The sequence below is a fragment of the Acanthopagrus latus genome, chromosome 6 (genome assembly GCF_904848185.1).
Source record: "Acanthopagrus latus isolate v.2019 chromosome 6, fAcaLat1.1, whole genome shotgun sequence".
Taxonomy (NCBI): Eukaryota; Metazoa; Chordata; class Actinopteri; order Spariformes; family Sparidae; genus Acanthopagrus; species Acanthopagrus latus.
The window spans coordinates 14378176-14398508 of NC_051044.1; the positions used below are offsets into that span (position 1 = coordinate 14378176).

The 20333-nt window shown below is 39.9% G+C and overlaps 2 protein-coding genes across 7 annotated transcripts in view; one reads left to right on the forward strand and one right to left on the reverse strand.

The window, feature by feature from the left end:
- The first annotated feature begins 567 nt into the window (after positions 1 to 567).
- si:ch211-161c3.6 (high mobility group AT-hook 2b) lies at positions 568 to 15096 on the forward strand. 5 transcript variants are annotated; one of them, XM_037100219.1, is made up of 6 exons: positions 568 to 856; positions 4016 to 4139; positions 4271 to 4354; positions 7657 to 7707; positions 7858 to 7896; positions 9651 to 15096. In XM_037100219.1, the coding sequence occupies exons 2-6, from the start codon at positions 4032 to 4034 to the stop codon at positions 9732 to 9734; spliced, it is 366 nt and encodes a 121-aa protein (XP_036956114.1). In that variant the 5' UTR covers positions 568 to 856; positions 4016 to 4031; the 3' UTR covers positions 9735 to 15096. The 5 variants fall into 5 exon arrangements, with proteins under 5 accessions (XP_036956114.1, XP_036956112.1, XP_036956110.1 ...); XM_037100217.1 differs by having other exon boundaries at positions 572 to 856; positions 3936 to 4139; XM_037100215.1 differs by having other exon boundaries at positions 574 to 856; positions 3967 to 4139.
- Positions 15097 to 15235: 139 nt separating this feature from the next.
- The window catches only part of si:ch211-161c3.5 (uncharacterized protein C3orf18 homolog), a 6239-nt gene continuing 1141 nt past the window's right edge, over positions 15236 to 20333 (reverse strand). Inside the window, exons 2-6 of one of the 2 annotated variants that reach the window (XM_037100214.1) lie at positions 19169 to 19560; positions 18944 to 18969; positions 17531 to 17660; positions 17047 to 17066; positions 15236 to 15745 (exon numbers count right to left, since the gene is read on the reverse strand). In XM_037100214.1, the coding sequence (XP_036956109.1) occupies positions 17061 to 17066; positions 17531 to 17660; positions 18944 to 18969; positions 19169 to 19429 (423 nt within the window). In that variant the 5' untranslated portion in view covers positions 19430 to 19560 and the 3' untranslated portion in view covers positions 15236 to 15745; positions 17047 to 17060. The remainder of the gene's footprint in view (positions 15746 to 17046; positions 17067 to 17530; positions 17661 to 18943; positions 18970 to 19168; positions 19561 to 20333) is intronic. The other variant, XM_037100213.1, reaches the window with a different exon arrangement.

A 20333-nucleotide genomic window follows, 5' to 3' on the forward strand; every position in this document is an offset into this window, starting at 1 on the left:
CAAAAAAAAAAAGAAAAAGAAAGAAAAGAAAAGAAAAGAAAAAAACCTAACTGGCGTCGACTTTTCCCCCAAAATAAAACGCGCATCGGACGACTTTTGTTCTCGGTGAGCTCATCTGATACTTCGCGTCCGTTGTTGTGACTGACAGAATAATATCTCTCACACTGTAGGTGGGGATCTGACAGCGGGGAGAGAGTGAAACCTCTGCTCGACTCGAGTCTAGACAGTCTGCCTTTTTCTACCGACGCAAACTGAGCCTTTTTTTCTCCCCCTCTTCTTCTTCTTCTTCTTCTTCGTCTTCTTCTCCTCTCGGGGAACTTCCCATTCCCCGGACCCCACTTTGGGAACCCCGGAACCAGACTCTACCCTCCTGTCTGATGCCCGTCTCTCCCATATCTCCCCCTCCTCCTCCGCCTCCTCCTCCTCTCTCAAGTGGGTGGTCCGGTGAGCCTTTTCGGGGCGGGGTCCTGTGTTTAACCCTCCTACCCCTCGTTCCTTCTTGAAACATGCTATAATAGAGAAAGTATGCAATGCATACTGCTCTGCTACAACCCCCCAATTATACTGCAACTGGGGTATTCGTGACTGGACGTCTGGGGGGATCACACACATTTCCGATTAGAGGGAGGGAGGAGGGGAGAGAGAGAGAGAGAGAACGAGAGAGAGAGAGAGAGAAGCACACACACAGTGAGAGAGGGAGGGAGGGAGAGAGAGAGAGAGGGAGAGAGAGAGGGAGAGTTTACCCTTTCATTCCAACCAATGAGACGTCGATACACTAACATTTTCATAGTTGTGCAGGAGCACAAAGTGAGCTGGCTGCTTGAACTTCCAGGTAAAAACTGCAAACCGACTCAAGGTAAGTTCAACTCTCTCCCCCCTCCTCCCTCGCTCCGCTCGCACTGTTGCACTCGGCGCAGCCTGCACAAACAGGATTACGCAGCCCCGAACATGGAGCCTATAGCCCCGTGTGTTTGCATGTATGTATGTGCCTGTACGTCCAGGGCTGGTGGGCTTTGAAAGGAGAGCTTTTGCACCTGTGTTGCTCGCCTTTGTCCTCCTTTGCTGGAAGTTTTTTCTTTTTTCCCTTTTTTCTTTTTGCCTCCTCCTTGCTGCAGCCCCCCTCGCAGACACTCGGTTTCATCCACTCTTTCGGCGGACCTGTTCCCGCAGCCAAAACCAGCACATTTTAAGATCGATTGCGCAAGTGATGGGAGAAAAAAAAAAAAGAAGAAGAAGAAGAAGAAGAAGGGGGGGGTGAGATGTTGTGTGGCGAGTGCCGACTTTTACACGCGTTTAAAAACACCGCTCTGGTGTCGGCTGTTGTTTTGGCCTTTTCATTCTTTCTTTCTTTCTTTTCTGTTTTTTTCCCTTCTTCTTTCTTTCTTTAACGTTGCAGCGGTTCCTCGGCCGAAAGTCGGGGGGGTGGAAAAAAGGTTTTGAAGTCGCGGGCCCTCGCTTGCAGGAGCGTTTTTATTATTATTATTATTTTTATTTTTTTTTTACGCACCGTCTTTAAAAGGCTGTAAAAGAATGTGTTTTTTATGGTCGCAATTGCCGCCCATATGCAAAAAAGTACATTCAGTCCCGTACTTGACTGCCAAACACGGGGCGAGTGGAAGCGGACGGCGAGCTGCTGCACGGGAAGGAGTGCAGGACGCTTGTTGTGTTGCTCCGAAATGAGTTTATAAGCGACGTCGTGCGTCTCGTTTGGCTTTTAAATCGTTTGAACGAGGACCGTCGATTTCTCGAATTACTCTCGACTTCCTGCTTCAGTGCGGCCGTTTGATAGGCTGTGTTGGCAATTAGCGTTTGGCACATTCCTTACAGCGCGAGACGGTATGGAAAAACGACCACCTTGGGACGTGAACCTACATCCCCCAGACTGAAGTATTGTTGTTAACTCTCCTGCTTTGATAATAATGAAAAACACACACTCACACACGCACACACATAGAACACAAAACAAAACAAATCATTTTTTCTCCTTTAAAAAAAACAAAAAAAAAAACAGCCTTAAATAACTGTGCTGCTTTCTAGGAAGTTACTAGAAATGCAGCAAAACAAAAGCATATGGTGTTTATAGTGCTGGGGGCTGCTTTCAATCAGGACCTATGGCCAGAGCTGGAGCTGGAACCAAATGTTGATTAATGGATCAGTCCCGAGCTGCAAGGATTAGTCGATTGACCCATGCTTCAAACATTTCAATGAATCCCCACAGTTATTACTGAACAGTCACTTTTTTGAGTAGTTCTGAAGAAAAGTTGTCCAATTTCAGCCTTTACAATGTGACTCTTCTGTTCTCAGCGTTCTTGGAAGGTAAACTGGATGTTTTTTGCTTCTCTTTTTCATCTTGATGAAGTTACCTTTGGATTTGGAGACATTCTTTCTGACACTTTGTCAAACAGACGACCAATCGATTATTCGAGAGAATGATCTGCGGGAGATCTCGACTGATGCTTGATCTTTGGGGACGATGTGGATACTGATACAAGGATGTAAAAATTATAAATATAGAAGAAAACATACGTGCATTTTTTGCATTGATCAATCAAATGTGGTTATAAAACCCTTGTTTGGTTAACAGAGTAAGAATGTTTTACACTTAGTCAACAAACACTGAAATGACACTAGTGCTTTAAAGCAGTACACTTACAAGGACTTATTCATTAGAAATGAACCTTTTCATCCCTTTTGACCTTTTGATCTCTAAAGACGATGCATTTTGGCGCATATCGCATAACTTGTACGTAGATACAAAGATGTCTGTCAGTTGTTGTATTGGTCGAGCTCTAATCGACAAATCAGTCAATGAAACGCTTGTCACAGAGATGGAATTGCAATTAACTTTAATGACATTTGATTAATTGTTTCAGTCGTTTTTTGTGCAAAAGTACCAACTATTCACTATTTTCACATTCCTAAAGATAGGGATTTTCTGGTTTTTCATTGTCTTGAATATTAGTCTATTGATGAATATATTGATGTCTGTTTTATTATCTGTTTCTTTAAAGTGATTATCTTTAGGTTTTGGACAGTTGGTTGGACAAAACGAGCAATTTGATGTCAACATGTGCTCACGACTCACCAGTTCAGAAATTATCGACAAACTGAGACTTTTTATAATATAATAGATCTGTTTTTACTCTTTGAAATAAGTCTTAAAAGCCCCAAGACCACATCATCAGATGGTTTTCCTGATGAAAAATAAAGATATTCAGTTTGCAGTCATGTTAAAGCAAATCCTCAAAACTAAGAAGCTGCAATCAGAGAGTGTTCTGCATCTCTGCTTTTAAAATGTATACAAATGTTTAATCCATTATGCAGATCACTTTTCTGTCATTAAGCAACATATCACTGCAGCTCAGAGGCTCACTGCAGGCTGCAAACTCAGATTTGTCACTGCCTCGTCATAGTGTGATCTCCATTAAGGTTTTTTCCGTTCAGTGCTTTCTTGCGTGTGCGTTTTCTAAATGATTGCTGCAGCCACTCAGGTTTCACAAGGAAAAGTTGTAGCAGCATCAGACACACCTACAACCTGCGCAACCCCATTGAGAAATACCTCACAGAGGGCAGATGGAAAGGCGGCGTTGCAGGAGAGTGGATGGAGGTTTTGGATGGGAGATTGAGTTGTGAATATCTGTGCTACTTTTAGTCGCTGGACACCACTCTCATGTTTCCCTGCATTTGCCAGAGCCCTGTCTGTGTTCCGATGAACGCGGTGCCAAGGCTTATGTATGAGCAGTTCCCACGCTTGCTCTCGGAAAATAGTCCTGTGCGAGTCTGAGTTATCCTTTCAGTGATACGTTAGGCACCGATCGTGCAAAAAGAACAACTATTTGAAGTGGTTTAATTAAGCTCATGATCCCAAATCCTTCAGAGATGATTGTGTCCAGAAGAAGCAATTGTTCTTTCATTTTCTTTGCTCACATCTCCAGCTGCTGATACTCAGGTCTTCTCCTCTTTAAGCCCTCGAGGCCGCTCCTCCAGGCTTTGATGCCCACACTCTTTGACGCAGGTGGACAGACACAGGCATGAGTAACAGTGGGACCAAAGAGCCGTCGTCGCCCCAGCCGAGCACCGCCCAGTCGCCTCCTGAGCCTCAGCGCAGGGGCAGGGGTCGGCCACGGAAACAGCAGCAGGTAGACACACGGGCCTTTAAAAAGATACATCAGTGATCAAATCATTAAGTGTCATTAAGTGTCTGAAAAACAAAGCTGGTGGGTTATGCCTGTGTGTCTTCAACTGATTAGTGTTTGGTTTCTGTCCACAGGAGCCTGTTGGACCACCAACTCCAAAGCGACCGAGAGGACGACCGAAAGGCAGCAAGAACAAAGGCCCCAGACCTGCACTGAAGGTTGAAACTGATCAGTGTATCCAAGATATTAAATATTTATTTGACCTCTTAATTGCAGAATTGTAACACTACCTTGTCTCCCATACCTACAACAATGAGCTTTTTGAGTGCTATATTTAGACATTTTTAAATCGCAAGAAATGTTGTGGATTTATTACAAGTATTATGAAACATCATACATTGTAAATATAATTACAAAATGCTTCTGAACTAACTTGAAAAAACCTCCTATCTCTATCACTCCAGGAAAGAGGAGCCAGTAAGCTTGTAGTAAGCACATGGGTTTCTCTTTCCAGTTTATTTGCATTAGATGCATCTGAGAGTTTTCTGTGTAATATTTCCTGAAATGCAGAGATGTCTTTTTTTTTCAAGAAAAGCTGTAAGATAATCAGCAGCCACTGTGAGGGCATCTGTCAGCTCAGACAGAGAAAAGACAAGCTGTTTTTAAATCAATGCAGTATTCACGTCTGCAGCCTGCAGTTGGTCAGTGCTCAGATCGTCAGCTGTTATTATTCCGAGGAGTGAAAGATTGTCTTACTGTTTGTTGCTGCGTATATTTACCATCCTTCATACTTTCATGTGCACGCGCAACAGTTTTTTGAGAGGCAAATTTTGCACTACCACCACAATTACTTACTTTGCACTCGTCTTCCAAAATTATCACATTGCTTGTCACAGTTTGTCAAGTAGTTAAAGTGGCCTCTGTCTCAGCCAGCCAGCTTCAGCATTTCAGTTCTTCTCACACATGAATTTATTAGTGATAATTCAGTAATACAGAAGAGTAATAATATTAATAATGATTAGCTTTATTTTTGTTGTACCCAGGAAACTATTGAAAAGACAATATGACAGAACAAACATTCACATGGAAGCCTCATCTGAGGTGAAGTTAAAACAAGACAGTGGAACAGAACATGTAAAAACGCAAAAACAAAAAACCCAACATGAGTTATAACAGGTAAAATGACTAAAAGCCATAGAACAGGAAGGATTATGGAAAATGAATAGAGAGGAATAAAAGAATACAATCAATAAAGGACGATAAGAGCATGACATCATATCAGATGAATTAAGAACAGCAACAGTAATATACTGTATGATTGTTACGACCCTCTTCACCAAAACAGGTCCAACATAAACAACCAAGTTAAGTTGCGGTTTAAAAGATGGTGAATTTATTGAATGAACAGCAAACCGGACAAAGGGAAAAAACTTCAAAACAATCGGACAAACAAACTGATGGGCCGATGGGCCAAAATGAACAAAAGGAGGGCAGCCTCCCAGACCAGCCCACCAGGGCCAGTCGGAGCTGGAGACTAACCCTGAACCCTAACACATCAAATCATACACTCTGAACACTTTTCTATAAAGAGCATCACTTTTGATACTTACATTACGATAAAATATTTTGCAGAATACCTTTTCAGAGGAGTATTTGTATTCTGTTGTCTTGTTACTTTTAGGGAAATAACGTAATATGAACACAGTAGTAACAATGATCAACACCGTTCTGATCTTAAGTTTAAGTTTATTTTTCTTGTAAATCACATTTAAAAATGGCAACAGCCGACCAAAGTGCCGTATGAAGCCAAAATCACAGCGCAAGGATCGAAGATCAACTCAAGAAATACACAAAGCAAAGAAAAACAGGAGACACTGTAAAGAAGCAGCTGATTTATATCAAGAGGATTAAAAAAAAAATTTAAAAAATGCATACATGTTGTCTCAATATAGATCATAGTGAAGTAATCATCATTAAAAACCTTTCTGTTCAGTATAAATGTACTGTTCACTCTTGCAAACATGCACCCATATCTGTCATTATCAGCAAAATTGCTTTTTGCACTGTTATCGAAGTTCGTATGTGTGTTTGTATGAATGTTCATATACAAACAATAAACACATTCATTTTAGTGGTTCTTAATCATCCCCTGCAGTCAAAATTTGAGGATTTTCAGAAGCCTGTTTTATCAGGAGATAAACATTTTTTTTACAGCCCCTGCTGGCAGCTCGCAAGAGCAGTCTGGGCATTAGCAGCATGTAGCAGATGTATAAGAAAAAATGTCTTTTGTGTTTTCTAGCTGTATCTCTATTACTGTAGGAGCAAATATGGGGTAAATATGTGTACTTAAAGCTGGGGATGGTAAGATTGTAGAAATCAGAAGGCCAAGCTACAGTTTGGAATTATGCGAGAAAGTCCCACCACCTCCCTCCAGGCCTCCCTCACTGACTGCCCCATAGCTCTTCCTTGCTAGCTGGGAGATCTGTACAAGCTGCTAGCTTGTTACGCTACCCGTTATTAGCTTTTCTAGTCCAAATAATACATAGATTAACAAGCCTATTAAATCCCACAATAATATAAACACAAGCAAAATAGCCATGACAAATGTATCTCAGTTCAAAAAAGGCTTCCAGGCGCTCACTGCTGTAGTTGTGTGCTTTGTGCTACCGTTAGCCTCAGCAGTGTTCTTTGGCTCAGAGACTGTGTGTTTTGTGCTAATTGGTTAGCTTGGTGTGTACTGTGACTGCAGCATAAGGTTGTCATTGCTAACTGTGTCCAACACCCTCATTTCTCACTCATATGAAAGAAAACGCCTAACATTATCACAGTGAACGTAAACAAACAAAGCGAGCTAGCTGTTGTTAGCACTCCCTGCTGTCAAGCCATTATGTTAGTCTTTGGTAGTTCTTGCCGCATTTCCTCAGCCATTCTTGTGAAACTACCTGGCTAATAGGTTTAGCAATACATCCACCTTGTTGGCAAACACAAATACTGTGTTTTTTTCCTTTTTAGACCATTTGATTTATTAATTGCTGGGGTGTGACAAGTCATTTTTTACAAATGCAACAAAAAAAGCTCCTAGAATATCCAACCATGTCTTTAATGCTGACATTTAGCTATTTAATTGTTTAAATTGTTTTAGTTGATTCATGTGTGGGAAGGTTTGAACATTTTACTGACAGAAAGATACTTCGGGCCTTGTTTATCACCTAGTTTTGTTGCACTTGTTGACAATGCAGGTCATGCAACTTGTAAAAGTGTTATCAAAGTATTCCCAAATATGTATACGTCTAGTAATTTATTTACTTACTTACTTCAGTTAATAGAACAAAACTTCTGCTGTTCCTGCGATAAATGTTTCTCAGTGACCTGAAGAAGTTTCAGCTGTTAAAAAAATGGCTGCTGACAAAATTTGCAAAAACTGCAATCACACAAGAGCTCGTAATCTTAGCTGGTGATCAGCATGAAGGATGGTAAAAGTCTGAAACCGCCCTTTAACCGTTCATCTGTTCTTTCTCAGAAAGTAGAGCCCCTTGGGGAGAGACGACCTCGTGGGCGACCAAGGAAATGGGTATGGAGCAATCATTGACAGTTAGACACATCTTGGAGTTAACTGTAAATGTACATCCTAAGCCTCCAAGGTGTCTGCGGCAGCTGCATGGTCCTTGAGGGCGGATTTTGCTTCATGTACAATAAATCCTGTCCCCATGTCTTTCCACAGCCCCAGAAAGTGGTGCAAGAAGTGACTGAGGAGCAGCAGGTGAGGAGACTGAAAACTTTAAAAGCTAGAAGGGTGGTTCAGTTTTGTTTTGATGAAGCCACTCAAGGCACCGGCTCCTTCGCATTAAGGCCTTATTGTGATTTTATTGAAAATGATCCTAGGTTAAAAGTATAACTTTACTAAGAGTAGAGAGTTTGGAGAATTGTTGTGCAGCAGACAGTGAAGAAAGTAGTCACAAAAAATGACTGAAAAAGATCTGTGACAGCTTTATGAAATAACTCTTACAGTCACGTTCACTAATTCTACCAAGTGGTTTATAATCTCACAAACTGAGCCTTTAAATCATTTCAAGTTTTAAACCCTGCAGCCTCTCTGCATGTGCAGAGTGCACAGTTTGACATTGTGCAGGTTTATCAAACCGTGTTTCACCCTTTGTATTGCATCAAACTGGAGCTTACTTCATGACTACGAATGAAACTTCTTGTTCGGTTGAACAGAAATCTCATTTTGTGTCACACCTTTTACCTTTTGACTAATATCAGTTACATTTATGATGCAGGGCTGATAAGAGCAGAGTTGATCTCATTTAACTATTCATGAATTTAATAAGCTTGTGTTCAGCACAGAGCTCATGCTCAGCAGCAAACCTTAAGGTGAACAGAAAGCCATTTGCTGTCATCATAAGCCATCAGATTAATTAATGACTCTTTTTGTTTTTGTTTTTGTTTTTTTTTTCCATCACTATTTTCAGAACAAGGGGCTCACAAGAAGACAATACGTAGACATAAACGTAAAACATTTGGCACAAAATAACACGCAGTGGTTAAATGTTATTGTAATATTATAGGATTCGAAGAAAAAAACTTAGTACTGACATTGAAAGTAGCACATAAAGTAAATGGTCATGTAACTTTCATTGAAAAAGAGTGGTGATCTAAGAAATATTAGGTGATGTGGTATGTTTGACTTCACTCATACAATCTAGTGCGCCTTCATACAAAATCATGAAGGTCTTAACTTTTCCAGGCTTTAAACACAAATCCAACACTCAGAAAAGGCTTTCGCACATCAGTTAATTCTCATTTCAAATGATATGTCTTTCAGTACTTGTACACTATGTTACCAACCCTCCTAAAGTTGCTGCTGAGTTGGCACATTTGATTTGAATGACTAAAACACCTGATGCACATGCTCCTTGTGTTTCTGCGAGTCTGTGGAAATGCACAGATGGCAGCGCTGAATTCCCCAGATACACCTCCATACATCCTTTTTGTGACATCCAGTTTTAGCGAATACAAGAAACATGTTTCTGAGAATTTAAGGCTCTTTTAGCTGTCTTGTTCACTATCCAAATGGCAGCGTTGCACAACAGTTGTCACCGAAGCGGGCAGGTCTGCTCTTGATGCCCCCCGTCTGCCTTATCGCATCCTCTGCGCTGAGCAGTTTGTCAAAGATGCTTCAAGAACTGAAACCGTTGAGACAGACTCCCTTTCTCAGATGCACGCAACGCGAAGGGGAAGAATGAGTCAATGTCGAGAGGGGAAACCTGATCTAACTGTTCTCTTCCTCTGTCTTCTTGGTTTCCTGGCATAACTGTCGTCTTCCTCACATTTCGAGGCCTGACAGCTGGACCTACTTTGCCGCACGCAATCGCTCAATGAAATTTTTAACACTCATTCTTGTATTTCTCATGCTCTTTCTAGTGTTGATTCATTAACATGCGCACAATGAGTCACCGGACTGAACACAATAACAGACAAAATGACAGTGGTTTTGGTTCCCTGCGTTTCCAGGGCCCTTCTGAAGAAGCTGAGGAGGGTCCCTCGCAGCTTGAGCCCTCTACATCTCAGGTCCCGGAGCAGGAGGAAGGGGAGTAGATCAGATACCTCTCTACCTACCTCAAGGTTTGGCCTCAAGCAAACAGGGGTTCAGTCTTGACTCCTGTCTGTGATGGGGGTTCAGGAGCACACACACAACACAAACAAAAAAATCATTGCAAACAGGGGATTCTTCTCCCGATCCGATACTGTACTCTGGTTTTGTTGGTTCACTCGTACTAGTTTGAAAGAATTTGAACTTAGGATATGGTTTCAGTTTTTTTATATATATATATTAAGGGAATAGTTTTACATTTTGGGAAACATGCTTGTTCACTTTCCAGCCAAAGGTTAGGCAAGATGACTGATACCACGTGCATGTCTGTACATTAGTACAAATACCCGTAACAAGAAGAAAAAAGTCAGTCTGGCTTTGTCTTTAGGCAACAAAATCCACTTATCAAACAAATCCACTTGCCTCTAAAGTTCACTGATTAACACGTTATATTTTGTTAGTTTGATCCGTAAACAAACCAAAGTGTATAATTGATGTTTTTTGTTTTCACAGGCGTCATGCGCAAGTTTTAAAGGTACCTGACAGCTCAGATGGATTTTGAGAGGCTATGCAGCCGTGTCTGGATGTTAACCCTAAATCCACAAAACTCTCACACATGTTCAGTGCAGTAGTGCTTGACTCTGATGGAGCGAACCATATCAGATATACCTCACATGGGAGAAGTCTGCATTCAGGGCTTTCTGCCAGAAAGCTGTTTGGGGTACCAAACGGCAATGTTGGCTCATTATTTTCACCCAAACCACGATCTTAATCAAGTGGTTGTTTTGCCTAAATCGAACCAAACAGCCTCCAAAAAACGTATTTTAAATCTTACTTAAAGTAGTCGAAAGTTTACAGTAACATTTAGTTTCACACGGGACAGGAACTACAATTTACTGGGTCAAAGTCCCGTATTTGATCCATTTCCTAAGTGCACTTGGTCGTTCTTTATACCACATCACCTCACGAGGGTAAGGGTTACCATCCAGACACGACTGACACGAACTGTTGCCAGTCTTTGCGCTAAACCAAGCTGACAATTTTTCTCAATCTTCCCATTGAATTCCAGGCGAGAAAGCCAAAAGGCATATTTCCCAAAATGTCTGACTTATCAACCTTTAAGGATTCCTGCTTTCCTTAACCTCTCGGTGTGTGCGTCTGTGTGTGTGTGTGTGTGTGTGTGTGCCTGCATGAATGAGTGTGTGTGTGGAGAGAGGGCAGGGTTGAAGGCTAAAAATGAGGCAGGGGGGAGGGGGGGTTCTAGAAAAAAGGAACCAAACCAAACTGTTTCATTGAGACATGTTTCTAAATCAAGTGTCATGAATCCTCACGTGAGACGGGAGCAAGACGGTGACAGTTTTTTTTTAATGATGTTACAAATAAACATGGTGCTCTGAAGTCATTTATTATGAAAGTAAATGTGAAAGGTTTTTGTTCCAAAATGAAATATCCAGTCCGGGAGAGGAGAGATGTCTAACGTTCTTTACTCAGAATCAAAAAATGCAGATGATAACGCAAGCTCAAATGACAATGTACAACATTCAGGTAATTTTATTTTTATTTTTTTTAACTTTCAACCAGCAGCTGTTTTTTTTAAGAAGCGAAAACACCCAAAGGTTTAATTGGATGTCTCATTTTGGATAGAAATCCTTCATGTATTCTTCAGTCGACAACAATGTCGACATGTCATTTTACCACACTCAGGATCTCACTATTACAGTGCTTTTACACCATATTGAAACCTCAGGTACAAAAAACTATTCAGGAACATGTTGTCAGCCTACTCAGAAATAATTATTGTGCTGTGTTTGTTGTGCATTTCTGTATTTGACATTACCAGTATGCCTTGACACAAAGACCTCATTTAAACCTCAGTTGCCCTCAGTTTCTTAATCTCTCATTCTACCTCAGTAACATGAAAGACAGACTATCTCCGACAAAGTTCTTCTCCGCTCCCACGGCAGCAATGACATACGCACTTACTGTACACACACACACACACGCACACACACACACACACACGCACACACACACACACACACACACACACACACACACACACACATAGGTTCATGTGCAGACATACAACACAGACAGGCAAAAGGATTTTCAGGCCTACATACCAACACACAGAAGCAAACAGTACACTCCAGCAGAGGATTTTACTACCGGTGTACAAATGAAAGCATCAGTGTCATTTCTTTAAAAAAAAGAAAAAAAAGAAAAAAAACAACTGTAGGCCTTTTTGTTAAAAGCTGAAGTGAGAATTATTTTTGTTCTCCTGGGAAAAAATAAAATGCAGCCAATAGTTTACAACAACTTGATGAAATACTTGCTTTTTTTAGGGTGTAGTTCCTTATGATAAATACTTGTTTTTGTTTTTGTTTTTGTTTTCTTTGGGTCGCTTACTCTTTTCTCATTTTTACTACATCATGTATTTTCTGATTCTTACACTGTAAAATTGTATGTGTGACACTCTTAATTCATGTGATTTTTAAAAAAGGAAGGGGCGGCAGATAACCATGCAGTGCTGAAATACACGAAAGTTATGGAAAACAACAACAAGTTATTGTGTGTGAAAATTGCCAAATAAGTTGCTGGTAATCGACTAATGTAATTTTGAACAATTTTTGATAATCACAAATTTACAATAGATACGACCATGTAGGTGTATGCATTTTCACACAACCTCTCAGACGTGACTGGTTTGGTCACATGCGTCAATCAGTTCAGAAGTTTTGAGCTTTTAGTTATTGGCCCCGCCCACTGCCACATCCATTTTTTGCCAACTGGCATAAACACAATCACACAACTTCACACGGAGACACTCGACTGCTATGCTAAATTCACTACCAGCTTATTGGGGCAAAAACTGTGGCTGACCTATAGAGCTCAACGTTTTTTGTAACCGCTTTGTGTCTGGAAGTGAATTTCCCGTTTGTTCACTCCAGTGACGTTTCAGAAAATCTGAACTATAAAGAGTTTTTGAGCTTTGAAGCAAGCCAACCAAATGAAAGATGAATCCTGACCATGAATTATTTGGAGCACTTAAAAAAATCGAAAAACAGAAAAAAAAGGCAAAGACTGTGTAAATAATTATTTAAAGAGCGAAGGACTAATCATCCCATAAACTATTGCCAACGATTTCTTTTCAAGAACTTTCAACTCTGGAACTGGAAACCCATGTCAGCTAGCCAGCGACATGACTTTAGCTGGTCTGGTATCAGCAATGTTACCAACATTTCCATGGTAACAGCAACCTCAACAAGTCAAAGACGTCGATGTTACACTATTGGAATGTGGGTGGTGAAGTTATACTGCATCACATCGGGAATAAAAGATGTTTTCCTTGAAACAAGGTTTTGATGACATCGAGAGCTACTGTCGCTAAACACATGAGGAAGAAGAAGAACGAGCTAAAAGTCTAGTTGGCCACAGCTGACGTGCTGACGTTAGCTCATGACAGCTCTCACAAATAAAAGTTAGCTTCATCCCTGCTGACCAGTGTGCTCCTTTCTCCAGGTTTTGCAGATCGACAAAACAAAATGTGGCATTAAGTCCAGTTATACTTGTGTGCTTCTCAATCAGAAGCTTTCCGTCCAATACATGTCAGGCATCGACGTCGCAGGACGAGTCAATTGAGCGCCAGGTTAAATGGATAACACCTCTTGTACTTACTCCAAAACTGACATCCTTAGAACATTATGGCTAGTAATCAACATGATTCAGGCTATGAACTGGATATTTTCACTTCCAGAACCTCACTGTTAAGCTCTGAATAGCTGCCGATCACAGCTAAAAATCATCCAAGTTGCACCTTCATTTCCAATTTGGCTGTTAAAAGTGAGTATACAAATGCGGCCAGGGTTGCCACAATGTGAGAATAATGTGAAAAAAAATGCTACAAACATAGTGCCACAGAAGCACGGATCAAAAGGAGTTATCTGACTGAGTAACATTTTTTATTATGTAATTAACATCTATGTAGCTAATGTTAGCTAACACAAGTTACTGGTCACTGATTGTCTTTTAATGCAACTTTTCAGTATTGGGTCTACTTTCAAAAGTTTAAAGGCTGAGTGCACACAAATTAGAAATTAACACATTTTCTTACTTACCTCTCCAGCCATGCAGGTAGTTTTGGTTTTATTAGGTCAGGTTTTAAAAATACCTCAAATCAACTGAAAAGAAAGGAATTTTGTTTGCGGTCACACTATTGTGCTCATGGTGTTGAGAAAAGAAACAAAACTATCTGCATGACAGGGTAACATTTGGGGTTAAGTGTAATACTGTTTGTATTTTGGGAGGACCCACATTATAGGGTGAATTAAAAAGTATTTTATCTGTAATGAATCAGTTATAACATTGTTAAACTTACTAGTTATATACCTGTAGAATTATATTGATATCTCTTTCTTTTTTATTCTATTGATTTCCAAGTTTTTTAAAATCAAAGATAGAGGTTTCCTTTAAAAAATGAATTTGAGACCTTTTTAGTTAAGATTTCTACACTTAAACTGAGATTCTGCCCCTGTGACATGCTAATAAACCTTTTATCTAACATCAACTACATGTCATTTATCGTTTATTAGATGACTTGAATATCAAGTATCCTCATCATTTACTGTAAGTGTTTTTTTTTCCACCTTAAACTTTTATTATTTTATCACTGATGACATGTTGTATCCCAGTAATTTCATGTATTTCAGCATTGTTGACTAAATCGCTGCCAGGCGAGCTTAATTCATTTACAGACAGGTGTGTTTTTCTTGTTCAACTGCATTGACTTTACGTTTTTTTGCCCTCTGGACTACCTCTGAAAACTAACAAGCCTGGGACATCTCTGAGGAAGTTTTTTTGTTAGTTATACCTAACCTTTTCCATCAGACAGAACTGCAGGCGATCTGGATCATGAAACCTTGAAAATAGCTGTCAAACTAGTACTGTTGTAGTCCACTCATCTCATCTCACTACATTCATGAAACTGTAATGAATGGAAGTCAGCCTGAAGGGTGCCTGTTAATTGAACTACAGCTGAGTCAATGTTTGTTATTTTACATGAGCTGTGTCTGGATATTTACTCTCTATATGGGGACAATGTTGTTCTGTGATCTTACTGATAGTGATATAGTTACATACAGTACTTGATCCATTTTCAACTATTGAAAAGTTGAAGTGTAACTTGAGAAATCATCTTGTATGCCTTACTTTTAACACCATTTTGTAGTTATGTTATTGATGTGTCCTCATCCACTTCATTAATACAACTCACAAACCTGTGATATATATTTTGTTATGATTCTTTACCATGTGATTTGTGTTATTCTGCTTCTTTATCGCTTATCAATAAAATATCACACTTATCAACTCTCTTCTGTCATGGATTTGCAACAACTCACCTTTTTTTCAAACTGGTTTAAATACTTTTAATGTATACAGACGGAAACAATCCTTCATTGGTCAATAAAGAAGAAACAAAGAAGAGGGGGCACAGTTCACTCGAGGATGGTGACACATCCAGTGTTCAAGCTCGTCAAGAGACGCAAGACCACAAAATCAGTATGACACAAATTTACACTTCTCCCTTATCAAACATGGAAGTAGATACTGAAGCTCAGAAGAACTCAGCTGAAAAGCTACCAAACATTTTAACAGCAATGACACAACATGATTCAAGAAATGTGCATCACACTGCATTCATGTGCCAATAATAACAGTGCAAGATCATACGTGACGCCTCCCGTTATGCTCCCTTATCGTACATGCACCCTGTTTTTATTTCCCATAATCTGAAAACCGCTGCCATTCCAGGTATCGTGTTTTAGTGCTGAAATCATTCACCAAAGCTCAAGTTGTTCCCAGAAACAGTCCAGTTGTCCCTTTGTTTTTCTGTCCTTAGCGGACAGTCTGTGTGTCAACTTCTGGAAGAGAGCTGCTAGGCGTTGAGAGCTTTGGCGACATCTGTGAAGACCAGACGACTGGGCCTCTGTGTGGTCCCCTGGGAAGTTGTGAGAGTCTGCATAGGAGATAAAACTCTTAGTGACACTGAGATCAAATGTGATTGTAAGAAACAGTGAAAACAGCTAGTTGCCTTAGAGGAATGTTATGTTGTGTTAATTTTAGGACCATCGAAACGGCTAAATTGAATTATTGTTTTATATTCAGTTGTGATTTATTACTGAAACCAGAGAAAATGTGTTCAGACCAGAGGCCACATGTATAAAAAATATATGTGTTGCAGTGTTCAGGGTATGTAGTAAATTCACTTTGTAAAAATGACAAAGAATGCATATTAAAGGTGCAATATGTCAGAATTGCCCACCTGTCGAATTAGCCACACAAATAGCCGACAGCATATCACCAAGGATACCCCTAACCACTGCTGACTATAGCTACCGTTAGCTAGTTATCTCAGTTAACTGTGCAGCTAGAGGTTGTGGACTATTGGACCAATACCTCTTGAGGTACAAACCAGCTAGCTTACTTCAGTAGATATCTCTGCAGCACAATACACATACATCTTCAATATAACATCACAACTGTGATTTCCTCTGCAATTTTAGTCAATTTAAGAATGTTAAAACTAAAAACAGTGCATATTGCACCTTTATATATACCAACATGCATTCTTCTCAATGCGCTCCCAAGATTTTCTTAACTGAGGTCCACCACTATTTTGCAGGCTTTTAACTACATTTCATGTGCTTCATCAACAGATTGCTCAGTTCAGTTGAGATGTGCCAGATGATGTTAAAAGGTACGGAAGACGATGGTGAGTGGGCCCTGAGCTTGAGTGCGTGAGCTTAAATTCATGTATGGAAACTTTGGCGACAAAATGGAAATCATTTGAAAAGCAGTAAAGCTACGTTATTTCAAATTTTTCCTTGATAGTACTTCTCAACATGTCACACCAATGATTTGCTACCATTGGAGGTGTTTGATATGTGATGGTTTGTGTAGCAAACTCATCATATTGGATGTGATTATTTAAAAATAACACAAAAGGTTGTGTTTTGCACACTTTCTGTGCTCATGTGGCCCCTGGAATATTTAAAGTATTAAGTTGAAGGAACAAAAGGGAAAGGATGAAAGATAACATGTAGGTCTGTAGGTAGTGGTTGTGTGTATCCTCTGTTAGCTATACTTTGACATGGATTAGTTTAGATAAAATGAATTTAACTTAAATCAGTGAAGAACTTCTTATCTATTGTTTTTTTTTATACAAGATAATGAAATAATGATAGCATGAAAGAAAATGTAGATTGTGTGGGAAAAAAGAGGTTTAAAGGTTCAAAAGACACACAGGCGATACTTTACCATGTTTGCCTTTGTCAAAACTTAAAAGAAACAAAAGAAAATAAACATAAATTATGACAGTTACCAATGAACGACTATTATTAGAACGAAAGAAGTGTAACCTATAATCAAACACATGTGGATTATATGGCAAAAATAAGTTTAACAATATAATATTTAAATGTACCATTATATACCACAACTAACACACGTAACCAGATCACTACAACCCAACCTGGACATCAGAAATTATTATAAAAATTTGACATCAAAAACTATAATGTAATCAACGTTGCTGGGAAACGCTGCCTTTTCAAAACTGTACATTAATTTCTACTGCAGAAAATGCTGTAGAAAATGATATTGTGGCTTCCATGGTCAACAAAACATTCTATCAAGGCTTATGGTCTGAATGAGAGCACTTTTCAGTTCAAGATAAAAGAGATACAGTGGTTCATGTTAGGACATGGAAAATAAACATCGTGCCAAATGCCTTCCAGCCTACCTTGGCATTGGGACCTGCGAGGCTGCCCTCCCGGCCATGGTCCAGCAGTTCCTGTTCCAGCAGGTCATCTTGTTCTTCAGCCGGGTCAAAGTTATACATGGGCATGAGCTGGTGCCTCAGCTTCTCCAGCCTGTACAACAAGAGTGTAGGGGTGAAAACTAGTCTGAGTATAGGTAACTATAAATAAGACCATGTTGAATCGCAAGATTAACCTAGTGCAGTAGCTGCACCGGTTACCAGTACGGCTGACGAGATTAACTATCGGAATGCCATAAACGTATAAAACGTTTGATACCCAGCCCGAGGTACCAAGCATCTACATGTATACAACCTCACAATCACTTGACTTCCATGGCAAATTTAAAATAGAAAGTTGGGAATTTTTGTGGACTAATGAACTGCAGGAGCAACAGATAAACAAACAGGTTACTCATAATAAAACAAGCTGATGCTAAAATGTAGGGTTGTGGCAAACAGTCATTAATGAAAAAGGAACTCTCCTGAGTCCCATGATGTTTCCCACAAGTGTCTACAACAACCTGTTAATGAGTTACAAAAGGGGATGTGTGGAAATGGTGTGTGTGTGTCTTTCTACAAAGTTTGGTCATGTTACGTGAATCAGTTGAGAAGTTGTGCAGCTTTTTTGTTAAAGGCCACTACCACAGCCACGCCCAATTGGTAAGAACACAAACACACACCTCTGCCGTCCTTGACAAAATTAAGCTCTGTAGTGTGAGATCTATGGCCACGATATGGTGGGATGATTATTGTGGATGGACCGACCAAACAGCTGGCTGACAGAGTGAGCTATAGAGCTCTTGGTTGTAACTAAAAATTTAACATATCATGAAACAAGACAAGAAGAAAGAAAAAAAGCAAACAATCCAATAGACCACAGTCACATGGAGGCCATTTTCCTCTGACATCAGGCTCAAGGTTGGAAGCTCAAATGTAAATAAAGGGAACTTAATTTTTAAATGTTATAATTTCACTGCTGTCTGATTGATCAGCAAGTACAAAAAGACAAAGGATAGTGACAACCTGGTGGAACATTTGGCCACATTCAAAGGTAAAACAACTTATTTTATAACCCATTAGCTAACGTTAGCATTCAAGTACCTCCTCGTAATCATTACTGTTTGTACTAGTGTTACACAATACTACAGGAAAGGTGCAAATTAACTCTTATAGCTTCTTATGACTTGCAACCTGAAACACAGCAACATAACACTATGCCAGCATTCAAGCTCCCCACCCTGGGTGTGACTGAAGTAAAAGAGTGAATATGATCAACGCTGCAGGACTTGCTTTAATTAGCAAATTCTGTAACACACTTGCAAATAATCAAATGGGTGACAACAATTAACATGCAGTTCACCTGAGGCTAAAGTAAATAGACCTTCATAAACTTACCTCTTCCGTTTTCGAATATACAGCATCTAGGATGGAGAAAGTCAGAAACACAAGTTGTGTTATTGATAGAAATAACTTGTCCAAAATAAATTATTCGGTGTGTCAAGACAATTATACAGTAATTTTCACATGATAGTGAGAACGCAATAGGTAAAGACATTCTAGTTCATTCAGAGAAAATACGTTTCTACTGAATCAAGGGACAATATTTAAATGCCTTCTTACAATTGCCACCGCTAAGCCAATGACAGTGATGATGCCAAAGGGTACAAGAACCATTCCCATCCCCGAGCCCTCGGTCATCGCCTCAGGAAACGTGGTGGCATTGAAGCTGGTTTCGTTTGCCGTTATAGTAACAGTCATTAACGTTGTCCTGGAGGTGACATTGTCTCTGGCGCTCAAGCTCGTCGAGAGGAAGGGGGCCGTGGTGGTCGTGGCAGGTGTGGGGAAAAACCCTGCCGTTGTCTTTGCCGCAGTTACAGCCATGGTCAGGTGTAACTGTTTCAACTGAAGGATCTATTTTAAATATCTGTGTGGATGTTGTTGTGACACTCAACGTCTAGTGTGTCTCATGGTTTATAGAGGTTTTAGTCCCTCTGGCTGGAGGTCTGCTGAACCTAAAAAAAGAAGTAGTTTGTGATTAATAAAGGGTCATTTTTATTGATCTTTAACCTAGTATAAATAAAGGTGAAGTCATTCTTTAGCTACAGACAAAAAGCTAAAACATATTTTCTCCTTTGCTTCTGTGCTCTGATTATTTATAGAGGCACTGTGTAGTTTTGGAGAAGAAATTCAGACTCAGAATTGTAATATTTACAATGTTAATAAGGGAATAATACAAACAAAATATTTTAGTTTTCCACAGGTGAATTAACAAGATGTTCTCAGAGGGGAAACATGTTCCCAGAACACTGTTTGAATCTGGAGAGGTGGCAGGGTCCGCCAAATACAAACAGAGCAAAACGTTTGTGAAATTATGTCCTATAAGGTCAGTTTGTTTATTCAGTAATGAAATTGAAGAGAGATTGTTTATTCAGTTTGTCTGTGGATGAAAAGTCAGCCAATGAAGATCTTTCTCTTCTGATTAAAGCTTCTTACATAGTGCACCTTTAATTAAATCTTTGTTTTCAAGCATTTCAGTGTTGGCACACGCAACTCTCGATTTCATTCAAACCACGGCTGATTGTGCCAGCGGGGCTGTGGTAGGTGTTTTCGGGCAGGATGTGGGTAGCAAAAAGGCACCGGAGGAAAGTGGCATAACAAACTTGATAAAATACAGAGGAGTACCAACCACTCAAACTGTAACACACACTGTGAGGAAATGTGTTGGCAGCGCGTTCACAACATCAAAATCAAACTTACACCCACACACACATACACACGCACGCAC